We start from the raw sequence: 12675 nt of genomic DNA on the forward strand, positions 1-12675 counted from the left end.
CAGTTAATATGATATTGTGGCAAGAGCCCGTGAGGGTACCATTCTGCTGCAATAGATACAAAAAACCTAAACCTATGGAAATTACATGGGTGATGCTGCCTGCTGCAGGTGAAGGGGGCTTGGGGGGCACAAGGTAGATGCTGTTAGTCTGCTGCAGGGGAAGGGGGGGGGGGGCACATGGTAGGTGCTGCTGTCTGCTGCTGTAAGGGAATGGGGTTCAGAATAGGGATGGCCATCGACCATCGATGATTCGAAATCATGGATGGTTCATGGCCGATGTCGAATACTTTTGCCATCGATGGGGGAGTACCAGATGGTTTCCCTCCATCGATGTAATAGCTCCGCCCCCCAACACCCGCGAAGCCCCGCCCCCGTGTTTTGATTGGCCCACAGGCCAATCAATCAAACACAATGGATGACCATCGATATGTAAAAATATCGATGGTCATCCATTGCATAGTTAAGCACTATCGATGGCCAGTTGCCGAATTGCCATCGATGGCATCCTGACATGCGCCATCCAACGATGGCCATCCCTAGTTCGGAAATTACAAAAAAAAACTGCAACCCCCGCCCTCACACACGTCACATCCGCGTCTCACAATAGAAGTGGATCTAGAACAGACGCTGCAGAACGTTCCTAGAACAAAGACAGCGCCATTAGCGTTCGTGTTGATCGCTTCCGCCCAAAATAAAGATGGCGGCGGAGGGTCGGATATGCGCATGTCAGGATTTCCATGGCTAGTGGACCGAACCCGGCGCCTCAGAGCTGGGGGAGATTTACAGGTAATCCGGGTACTCCGGTGAGTCTAGTGCGTGATGGGGGACCCGTGGGAGGGGCGTGACTCACGGCTGTACCGGGAAGGGGCGGGGCCTCTCCGGCATTGTCAGTGACAGATGTAGGCCTGAGACCAGCATCGGTCCCCGGGGCAGGCAATGTTCCCAGGCAGCGTATTACAACGGGAACTGCCCCATCCCTCCTGCCCCCTTTCTGAGAATTTCCACATCAAGACCCCTCTCCATCCCACTCTCCCGCCCCCCTTCCTAGGTATTACCACGTCCAGTCTGCGGCAGCACTCCTGTGTGTAATGTCTATAGGTGTCTATACAGCGTCTGGCAGTCTCAGGTACTATGCGGCAGCGCTCCTGTGTGTAATGTCTATAGGTGTCTATACAGCGTCTGGCAGTCTCAGGTACTCTGCGGCAGCGCTCCTGTGTGTAATGTCTATAGGGGTCTATACAGCATCCGGCAGTCTCAGGTACTCTGCGGCAGCGCTCCTGTGTGTAATGTCTATAGGTGTCTATACAGCGTCTGGCAGTCTCAGGTACTCTGCGGCAGCGCTCCTGTGTGTAATGTCTATAGGTGTCTATACAGCGTCTGGCAGTCTCAGGTACTCTGCGGCAGCGCTCCTGTGTGTAATGTCTATAGGGGTCTATACAGCATCCGGCAGTCTCAGGTACTATGCGGCAGCGCTCCTGTGTGTAATGTCTATAGGTGTCTATACAGCGTCTGGCAGTCTCAGGTACTCTGCGGCAGCGCTCCTGTGTGTAATGTCTATAGGGGTCTATACAGTGTCTGGCAGTCTCAGGTACTCTGCGGCAGCACTCCTGTGTGTAATGTCTATAGGTGTATATACAGTGTCTGGCATCTCAAGTACTCTGCGGCAGCGCTCCTGTGTGTAATGTCTATAGGTGTCTATACAGCGTCTGGCAGTCTCAGGTACTATGCGGCAGCGCTCCTGTGTGTAATGTCTATAGGTGTCTATACAGCGTCTGGCAGTCTCAGGTACTCTGCGGCAGCGCTCCTGTGTGTAATGTCTATAGGTGTATATACAGTGTCTGGCAGTCTCAGGTACTCTGCGGCAGCGCTCCTGTGTGTAATGTCTATAGGGGTCTATACAGCATCCGGCAGTCTCAGGTACTATGCGGCAGCGCTCCTGCGTGTAATGTCTATAGGGGTCTATACAGCACCTGGCAGTCTCAGGTACTCTGCGGCAGCACTCCTGTGTGTAATGTCTATAGGGGTCTATACAGCATCCGGCAGTCTCAGGTACTCTGCGGCAGCGCTCCTGTGTGTAATGTCTATAGGTGTATATACAGTGTCTGGCAGTCTCAGGTACTCTGCGGCAGCGCTCCTGTGTGTAATGTCTATAGGGGTCTATACAGCATCCGGCAGTCTCAGGTACTCTGCGGCAGCGCTCCTGTGTGTAATGTCTAAAGGGGTCTATACAGCGTCTGGCAGTCTCAGGTACTCTGCGGCAGCGCTCCTGTGTGTAATGTCTATAGTGGTCTATACAACGTCTGGCAGTCTCAGGTACTCTGCGGCAGTGCTCCTGTGTGTAATGTCTATAGGGGTCTGGCAGTCCCAGGTACTTTGCGGCAGCGCTCCTGTGTGTAATGTCTATAGGTGTCTACACAGCGTCTGGCAGTCTCAGGTACTCTGTGACAATGCTCCCATGTATAAAGTCGATACAGTGTCTGCCAGTCTCAGGTATGCTGCGGCAGTGCTCCTGTGTGTAATATCTATAGGGGTCTATACGGCGTCTGGCAGTCTCAGGTACTCTGCGGCAGCGCTCCTGTGTGTAATATCTATAGGGGTCTATACGTCGTCTGGCAGTCTCAGGTACTCTGCGGCAGCGCTCCTGTGTGTAATGGCTATAGGGGTCTGGCAGTCCCAGGTACTTTGCGGCAGCGCTCCTGTGTGTAATGTCTATATAGGTGTCTGGCAGTCTCAGTTACTCTGTGACAATGCTCCCATGTATAAAGTCGATACAGTGTCTGCCAGTCTCAGGTATGCTGCGGCAGCGCTCCTGTGTGTAATGGCTATAGGGGTCTGGCAGTCCCAGGTACTCTGCGGCAGCGCTCCTGTGTGTAATGTCTATAGGTGTCTACACAGCATCTGGCAGTCTCAGGTACTCTGTGACAATGCTCCCATGTATAAAGTCGATACAGTGTCTGCCAGTCTCAGGTACTCTGCGGCAGCGCTCCTGTGTGTAATGTCTATAGGTGTCTACACAGCGTCTGGCAGTCTCAGGTACTCTGTGACAATGCTCCCATGTATAAAGTCGATACAGTGTCTGCCAGTCTCAGGTATGCTGCGGCAGCGCTCCTGTGTGTAATGGCTATAGGGGTCTGGCAGTCCCAGGTACTCTGCGGCAGCGCTCCTGTGTGTAATGTCTATAGGTGTCTACACAGCGTCTGGCAGTCTCAGGTACTCTGTGACAATGCTCCCATGTATAAAGTCGATACAGTGTCTGCCAGTCTCAGGTATGCTGCGGCAGCGCTCCTGTGTGTAATGGCTATAGGGGTCTGGCAGTCCCAGGTACTCTGCGGCAGCGCTCCTGTGTGTAATGTCTATAGGTGTCTACACAGCGTCTGGCAGTCTCAGGTACTCTGTGACAATGCTCCCATGTATAAAGTCGATACAGCGTCTGCCAGTCTCAGGTATGCTGCGGCAGCGTTCCTGTGTATAATGTCTATACCACGTCTGGCAGTCTCAGGTACACTACGACAACGCTCCTGTGTACAATTTCTATACAGTGTTCGGCAGTCTCATGTACTCTGCGGTAGCGCTCCTGTGTGTAATGTCTATAGGTATATAAACAGTGTCTGGCCGTCTCAGCTACTCTGCGGCAGCACTCCTCTGTATAATGTCTATACCACGTCTGGAAGTCTCAGGTACTCTGCGGCAGCGCTCCTGTGTATAATGTCTATAGGTCTCTATACAGTATCTGGAAGTTTCAGGTACTCTGCGGCAGCGCTCCTGTGTATAATGTTTATAGGTGTCTATACAGTGTCTGGCAGTCTCAGCTAATCTGTGACAGCGCTCCTGTGTATAATGTCTACACAGCGTCTGGCAGTTTCAGGTACTCTGCGGTAGCGCTCCTGTGTATAATGTCTATAGGTCTATACAGCATCTGCCAGTCTCAGGTACTATGTGGCAGCGTTCCTGTGTATAATGTCTATACCATGTCTGGCAGTCTCAGGTACTCTGCAACAACGCTCCTGTGTATAATGTCTAGACAGCGTCTGGCAGTCTCAGGTACTTTGCGTAGCGCTCCTGTGTATAATGTCTATAGGTTTCTATGCAGCTTCTGGCAGTCTCAGGTACTCTGCAACAATGCTCCTGTGTATGTCTACAGGGGTCTATACAGCGTCTGCCAGTCTCAGGTACACTGCGGCAGCGTTCCTGTGTATACTGTCTATACCATGTCTGGCAGTCTCAGGTACTCTGCGACAACGCTCCCGTGTATAATGTCTATAGGTGTCTACACGGTGTCGGGCAGTCTCAGGTACTCTGTGTCAGCGCTCCTGTGTATAATGCCTAGACAGCATGTGGCAGTCTCAGGTACTCTGTGACAACGCTCCCGTGTATAATGTCTATAGGTGTCTACACGGTGTCGGGCAGTCTCAGGTACTCTGTGTCAGCGCTCCTGTGTATAATGCCTAGACAGCGTGTGGCAGTCTCAGGTACTCTGCGACAGTGCTCCTGTTTATAATGTCTATGCAGTGTCTGGCCGTCTAAGGTACTGTGTGGTAGCGCTCCAGATGTGGTATAATGTCTATACCACATCTGGCAGTCTCGGGTACACAGCGGTCCGGTGTATAATGTCTATAGGTGTCTATACAGTGTCTGGCAGTGCTCTTGTGTATAATGTCTATACAGTGTCCGGCAGTCTCCGGTACTCTGCGGCAGCACTCCTATGTATGTCTATACCATCTCTGGCAGTGTCAGGTACTCTGCGGCAGCACTCCTGTGTATAATGTCTATACAGTCTCCGGTACTATGCGGCAGCGGTCCGGTGTATAATGTCTATACAGTGTCTAGCAGTCTGAGGTACTCTGAGGCAGCGCTCCTGTGTATGATGTTCATAGCTGTATATACAGCATCTGGCTGTCTCAGGTGGTATGCGGCAGCACTCGTGTATAATGTCTATACCACATCTGGAAATCTCAGGTCTATATATACAGCATCTGGTACTCTACGGCAGCATTCCTGTGCATAATGTATAGGTGTATACTATATACAGCGTCTGGCAGTCTCAGGTATGATGATGGTCCTGCGGAGTTCTGGACTTACTAATACGTATAGCGTAGGCCAGACCCTCTGTATAACCCTAATGGTTGCCTGCATGTAATACATGAGAAACAGCGCTTATGGTATAAATGATTGACTTTAGTTCATCCAGTAATGGTTGATACCTTTTAAATGGTCAACATACTCAAGGTCAACAGTGACAGTTGGACTCAAGGAAAATGTCGACATACACATGGTCGACACTGAAAAAGTCGACACATGTTTTTTATGCTTTTGGGTGTCTATGTTGACAGCGTGTAAGTGTACCTCGCTTGGCTCGGTGCACTATTCTTTTCTCCCTCCATATCATAGGGCAGGGGTAGCCAACTCCAGTCCTCGGGAGCTACCAACAGTTCACATTGTCCAGCTCGCCTCGCAGGCGCACTCATTGCTGGCTGACACATTGTTCAGCTCGCCTCGCAGGCGCACTCATTGCTGGCTGACACATTGTCCAGCTCACCTCGCAGGCGCACTCATTGCTGGCTGACACATGGTCCAGCTCACCTCGCAGGCGCACTCATTACTGGCTGACACATTGTTCAGCTCGCCTCGCAGGCGCACTCATTACTGGCTGACACATTGTCCAGCTCGCCTCGCAGGCGCACTCATTACTGGCTGACACATTGTCCATCTCGCCTCGCAGGCGCACTCATTGCTGGCTGACACATTGTCCAGCTCACCTCGCAGGCGCGCTCATTACTGGCTGACACATGGTCCAGCTCACCTCGCAGGCGCACTCATTGCTGGCTGACACATTGTCCAGCTCACCTCGCAGGCGCACTCATTGCTGGCTGACACATTGTCCAGCTCGCCTCGCAGGCGCACTCATTGCTGGCTGACACATTGTCCAGCTCACCTCGCAGGCGCACTCATTGCTGGCTGACACATGGTCCAGCTCACCTCGCAGGCGCACTCATTACTGGCTGACACATTGTCCAGCTCACCTCGCAGGCGCAGTCCTTGCTGGCTGACACATGGTCCAGCTCACCTCGCAGGCGCACTCATTACTGGCTGGCACATTGTCCAGCTCACCTCGCAGGCGCACTCATTACTGGCTGACACATTGTCCAGCTCACCTCGCAGGCGCACTCATTGCTGGCTGACACATGGTCCAGCTCACCTCGCAGGCGCACTCATTGCTGGCTGACACATGGTCCAGCTCACCTCGCAGGCGCACTCATTACTGGCTGGCACATTGTCCAGCTCACCTCGCAGGCGCACTCATTACTGGCTGACACATTGTCCAGCTCACCTCGCAGGCGCACTCATTGCTGGCTGACTCATGGTCCAGCTCACCTCGCAGGCGCACTCATTGCTGGCTGACACATGGTCCAGCTCACCTCGCAGGCGCACTCATTGCTGGCTGACACATTGTCCAGCTCACCTCGCAGGCGCACTCATTGCTGGCTGACACATGGTCCAGCTCACCTCGCAGGCGCACTCATTACTGGCTGACTCATTGCTGGCTGACACATGGTCCAGCTCACCTCGCAGGCGCACTCATTGCTGGCTGACACATTGTCCAGCTCACCTCGCAGGCGCACTCATTACTGGCTGACACAATCTAAAAGATCCACAGGTGGAGCTAATTACTTCTGTGATTCTGTGAGGAGATCTGGAAAACATGCACTGTTGGTAGCTCTCGAGGACTGGAGTTGGCTACCTCTGCCCTAGAGGATGGTAAAGAATGAACCACGTCAGTGTAAAACAAAAAAACATGAAAAACATGTCGACCTTCTGTCAATGTCAACCTTAAAGGTGTTAACCTACCCATTGTAGATCATTAATGGTCGACCTGATGACTGTTGATCTTGGAACCAAGTGTCTCTGGGGCCCGGTCTGGGAGCTGTGCAGCCCGGCTGCCTCCATGGGGCCCGGTCTGGGAGCTGTGCAGCCCGGCTGCCTCCATGGGGCCCGGTCTGGGAGCTGTGCAGCCCGGCTGCCTCCATGGGGCCCGGTCTGGGAGCTGTGCAGCCCGGCTGCCTCCATGGGGCCCGGTCTGGGAGCTGTGCAGCCCGGCTGCCTCCATGGGGCCCGGTCTGGGAGCTGTGCAGCCCGGCTGCCTCCATGGGGCCCGGTCTGGGAGCTGTGCAGCCCGGCTGCCTCCATGGGGCCCGGTCTGGGAGCTGTGCAGCCCGGCTGCCTCCATGGGGCCCGGTCTGGGAGCTGTGCAGCCCGGCTGCCTCCATGGGGCCCGGTCTGGGAGCTCTGTGGCTCAGCTGCTACTACGGGGTCCGGTCTGGGGGCTGTGCAGGAAATGCAGCCATAAGAGTATAATGGAAGATGTTGTACTACAGTATATTCTCAGTATAGCGATACTGGTGATGACGCGAGTGTCGGCATGAGCTAATCAGGAACCTTCTCTTTTTGCAGAGCCTACGAACAGCCTGGAAGCCACGTCTGATGTGTAACCAAGCAGAGACATGAAGGGGTGAGTATCCCACGCATGTAGCGATCACCCGTGGGTCACCTGTGCTGAGCTGAGCCTAAGGCTGCTGTTTGGGTGTCTGTGATTTTAGGCAGCAGAAAGCGGCAGAGATTGAGGAAGGCACAGTCCGTGTACAGGAAGGTGAGTGCTGGAACGTGGACTGGTCCCGTGGACTTTCCTCTGAGTGGATACATAATGCTCCTTTGTTTTGCTCACAAGGTGCAGTGGCGACCGGTGAAGATCCCACCAGTGTTGCGATCGCTAGTATCCAATCAGCCGCCACCTTCTCAGATCCCAGCGTTAAGTATGTGTTCCGTACAGACAGCGGTGGCACGCAGGTAGGTGGCACAGGATTGGTGATGGAAGCGGTGTCGTGTCTGGCAGAGTGCGGTGACGGGGTAAATAGCTCCTTCCTACTGTGCATTGTGGGATAACTAGCACTATGTGTTCTGGTGGTGGGGCATTGTAGCCTGGGTGATTTACCCCTTGTTTCCTGTGCAGGTAATGTATAGGGTCATACAAGTAGCGGAGGGCCAGCTGGATGGACAGACAGAAGGGTCTGGGGCCATCAGTGGTTTCCCTGCAGCCCAGTCAATGACCCAGGTAACTTCTTCTCCGTCTGTAATGGTCGGTGCTCACCGGTGGGACTGGAGGTTATGGTGTCCTCTCTGCTTGGCAGGCCGTCATCCAGGGCGCATTTACCAGTGATGACACCGGGGAGAACGATGTCTCGGCCACGGAGACACATTACACCTATTTCCCCGCTGTGGCCGATAGCAGTACATCAGTAGGTGCCGGGGCCGCTGCCACCACCGTAGTAACCACACAGAACAGTGAGGCACTTCTAGGACAAGCTGCCTCCACGGGTGCGGGTAAGACCTGGCCCTGTGTCATGTGACCGCTACCTGCAAGTCACTGACTTCACTCATCTGTCTTCTCTGACAGGTCAGTTCTTTGTAATGATGTCCCCTCAAGATGTCCTGCAGGGAGGTGCTCAGCGCTCCATCGCTCCAAGGACCCATCCGTACTCGCCGTGAGTAGAACAAATGTAGCCATGCGGGGTGGTGGAGTGGAAGATACGGGGATTTATCATCAGCGCCAAACCCTTTACTTGTAGTGGGGCAGGCTGTATCATGGGTGCAGTTCTAGCTGTCACCACTAGGGGCACTATGATTCTCTCTATGGCCCTTATTCTGGTTGGTGCGGTAATATCCACGTGCGTTCGTGCCGCCGATGTTTTGTGTCTGCGCATGTGCAGAGGCGTCTCTGCGCATGTGCGAGCGGGGCGTACGGCCAAATCCCGCATGAAATGTGAACACTCCGAACAGGGGGTGGAGAGGGGCGTGAAGGGCTATGTGGGCTCATTACCATATGCATACGCCCCGCGTTTCATGGGCGTTCCCATGCAAACGCTGGGCGTACGTATGGTAATGCAGTCGTGACGCACGTGTAGGGGGCGGACATATGACATCGCCGGATGTCAGCTGCCCGCCCAGATCCCTGCTTTTGCACGGAAAAATGTCCGTGTGGTCTGAGGTTGCGGGAGCTGGTGGAGCACTCTGTCCTGCATTCGATGGTCTGCGACCATCGAATGATGGGGGAGGTTCCCTGAGATGGAGGAGGCGTATTCCATGAAAAATACACGTGCGGTCCGTTCGGCCAGCTTCTTACCGCGTACGGACGGAGTTGGCGATCCGTATGGAAGGCAGGGTTTAGGACGCACGGTGCTGGCCGCATATTCGGATCCGGCCGCACCGATCAGAATAAGGGCCTATGTCTGAGGTGTCTTCTGTTCACACCAGGAAATCAGATGGTCCTCGCACCACACGGGATGAAAAGAGAAGAGCACAGCACAATGAAGGTATGCCAGCCAGGCACATGCAGGGGTTAGTGATCTCCAGTGCTGGGGGTGTGTGTGTGTGCTGTATGTAGTACTGGAGGTGTGTGTGCTGTATGTATTGCTGGGGGTGTCTGTGTGCTGTATGTAGTACTGGGGGGGGGGGGGGTGTCTGTGCTGTATGCAGTATTGGGGGGGGGGTGTCTGTGCTGTATGCAGTACTGGGGGGGGGGTGTCTGTGCTGTATGTAGTACTGGGGGGGGGGTGTCTGTGCTGTATGTAGTACTGGGGGGGGGGCGGTGTGTGCTGTATGTAGTACTGGGGGGGGTGTCTGTGCTGTATGTAGTACTGGGGGGTGTCTGCTGTATGTATTGCTGGGGGTGTCTGTGTGCTGTATGTAGTACTGGGGGGGGGGGGTGTCTGTGCTGTATGCAGTATTGGGGGGGGGGGGGTGTCTGTGCTGTATGTAGTACTGGGGGGGGGGGTGTCTGTGCTGTATGTAGTACTGGGGGGGAGGGGTGTCTGTGCTGTATGTAGTACTGGGGGGGGGGTGGTGTGTGCTGTATGTAGTACTGGGGGGGGTGTCTGTGCTGAATGTAGTACTGGGGGGGGGGGGGGGTGTGTGCTGAATGTAGTACTGGGGGGGGGTGGTGTGTGCTGAATGTAGTACTGGGGGGGTGGGGTGGGTGTGGTGTGTGCTGAATGTAGTACTGGGGGGGTGGTGTGTGCTGAATGTAGTACTGGGGGGGGGGGGTGGTGTGTGCTGAATGTAGTACTGGGGGGGGGGGGTGGTGTGTGCTGAATGTAGTACTGGGGGGGGGGTGTGGTGTGTGCTGAATGTAGTACTGGGGGGGGGTGTGTGTGTGCTGAATGTAGTACTGGGGGGGGGGGGTATGTGCGCTGAATGTAGTACTGGGGGGGGTGGTGTGTGCTGAATGTAGTACTGGGGGGGGGTGCTGTATGTAGTATTGGGGGGGGTGCTTTATGTAGTACTGGGGGGGGGGGGGTGCTTTATGTAGTACTGGGGGGGGGGTGTGCTGTATGTAGTACTGGGGGGGGGTGTCTGTGCTGTATGTAGTACTGGGGGGTGTCTGTGCTGTATGTAGTACTGGGGGGGGTGTCTGTGCTGTATGTAGTACTGGGGGTGGTGTGTGTGTGTGTGCGTGCGTGCTGTATGTAGTACTGGGGGCGATGGGTGCTGTATGTAGTACTGGGGTGCTGTATGTAGTACTGGGGGCGGGGGGTGCTGTATGCAGTACCGATGGGGATGCGTACTGTAAGGTGTGTGTGCTGAATGTAGTACTGGGAGTATGTGTGTGCTGTATGTAGTACTGGGGGGGGGGTGTATGTAGTACTGGGGGTGTGCGTACTGTACGGCGTGTGCTGAATGTAGTACCGGGAGTATGTGTGTGCTGTACTGGGGGGGGGGGGGGGGTGTTGTATGTAGTACTGGGGGGGGGTGCTGTATGTAGTACTGGGGGGTATGCAGTACTGGAGGGGGGGTTGCTGTATGTACTACTGGGGGTGTGCGTACTGTAGGGCGTGTGTTCAATGTAGTACTGGGAGTATGCGTGCGCTGTATGTAGTACTCGTGGCGGTGTGCTGTATGTAGTACTGGGGGGTGCGCTGTATGTAGTACTGGTGGCGGTGTGCTGTATGTAGTACTGGTGGCGGTGTGCTGTATGTAGTACTGGTGGCGGTGTGCTGTATGTAGTACTGGTGGCGGTGTGCTGTATGTAGTACTGGGGGGGTGCGCTGTATGTAGTACTGGGGGGGTGCGCTGTATGTAGTACTGGGGGGGTGCGCTGTATGTAGTACTGGGGGGGTGCGCTGTATGTAGTACTGGGGGTGGTGCTGTATGTAGTACTGGGGGTGTGCGTACTGTAGGGCGTGTGCGTGTGCTGTATGTAGTACCGGTGGGGGTGTGCTTTATGTAGTACTGGGGGTTGGTGTGTGCTGTATGTAATACCGGTGGGTAGGTGCTGTATGTAGTACTGTGGCTGTGCGTACTGTAGGGTGTGTGCGTGTGCTGAATGTAGTACTGGGAGTATGTGTGTGCTGTATGTAGTACTGGGGGTGTCTGTGTGCTGTATGTAGTACTGGGGGGTGTCTGTGTGCTGGATGTAGTACTGGGGGGTGTCTGTGTGCTGGATGTAGTACTGGGGGGTGTCTGTGTGCTGTATGTAGTACTGGGGGTGTCTATGTGCTGTATGTAGTACTGGGGGGGGTGCTGTATGTAGTACTGGGGGGGAGGGGTCTGTGTGCTGTATGTAGTATTGGGGGGTGCTGTATGTAGTACGGGGGGGTCTGTGTGCTGTATGTAGTACTGGGGGGTGTGTGTGCGCTGTATGTAGTACTGGGGGTGTCTATGTGCTGTATGTAGTACTGGGGGGGGTGCTGTATGTAGTACTGGGGGGGAGGGGTCTGTGTGCTGTATGTAGTATTGGGGGGTGCTGTATGTAGTACTGGGGGGGGTCTGTGTGCTGTATGTAGTACTGGGGGGGGTGTGTGCGCGCTGTATGTAGTACTGGGGGCGGGGGGTGCTGTATGTAGTACTGGGGGCGGGGGGTGCTGTATGTAGTACCGGTGGGGATGTGTACTGTAAGGTGTGTGTGCGCTGAATGTAGTACTGGGAGCATGTGTCTGCTGTATGTAGTACTGGGGGTGTGCTGAATGTAGTACTGGGAGTGGGGGTGTGCTGTATGTAGTACTGGGGGTGTGCGTACTGTAGGGTGTGTGCTGAATGTAGTACTGGGAGGGTGTGTGCTATATGCAGTACTGGGGGGGGGGGGGTGCTGTACATAGTACTGGGGGTGTGCGTACTGTAGGGTGTGTGCTGAATGTAGTACTGGGAGTATGTGTGTGCTGTATGCAGTACTGGGGGGGGGTGCGTACTGTCGGGTGTGTGCTGTATGTAGTACTGGGGGGGGGGGGGGTTGCGTACTGTAGGGTGTGTGTGTGTGCTGAATGTAGTACTGGTAGTATGTGTGTGCTGTATGTAGTACCAGTAGGGGTGTGCTGTGTGCATACTATAGGGTGTGTGCATGTGCTGAATGTAGCACTGGGAGTATGTGCGTGCTGTATGTAGTACTGGGGGGGGGGGGGGGTGTTTGGTGCTGCTGTGTGTAGTACTGGGGGTGTGCGTACTGTAGGGCGTTTGTTGAATGTAGTACCGGGAGTATGTGTGTGCTATATGCAGCACTGGTGTGTGTGTGTGTGTGTGTGTGGGGGGGGGGGGTTGCTGTATGTAGTACTGCGGTGTGTGTGTGCTGTATGTAGTACTGGGGGGTGTGTGCTGTATGTAGTACTGGGGGGTGTGTGCTGTATGTAGTAC

General features: G+C 54.5%; 1 protein-coding gene across 11 annotated transcripts in view; it reads left to right on the forward strand.

The window, feature by feature from the left end:
- Window positions 1-612: 612 nt before the first annotated feature.
- The window catches only part of USF1 (upstream transcription factor 1), a 31341-nt gene continuing 19278 nt past the window's right edge, over window positions 613-12675 (forward strand). The window contains exons 1-8 of one of the 11 annotated variants that reach the window (XM_083167499.1): window positions 613-786; window positions 7450-7507; window positions 7596-7645; window positions 7724-7902; window positions 8006-8107; window positions 8184-8376; window positions 8450-8537; window positions 9307-9365. In XM_083167499.1, the coding sequence (XP_083023625.1) occupies window positions 7500-7507; window positions 7596-7645; window positions 7724-7902; window positions 8006-8107; window positions 8184-8376; window positions 8450-8537; window positions 9307-9365 (679 nt within the window). In that variant the 5' untranslated portion in view covers window positions 613-786; window positions 7450-7499. Of the gene's footprint in view, window positions 804-888; window positions 1049-7449; window positions 7508-7595; window positions 7646-7723; window positions 7903-8005; window positions 8108-8183; window positions 8377-8449; window positions 8538-9306; window positions 9366-12675 lie in introns of those variants that run through there. The other 10 variants (XM_083167497.1, XM_083167495.1, XM_083167496.1 and 7 more) reach the window with 10 other exon arrangements.

The sequence above is a fragment of the Crinia signifera genome, chromosome 12 (genome assembly GCF_055691185.1).
Source record: "Crinia signifera chromosome 12, ASM5569118v1, whole genome shotgun sequence".
NCBI lineage: Eukaryota > Metazoa > Chordata > Amphibia > Anura > Myobatrachidae > Crinia > Crinia signifera.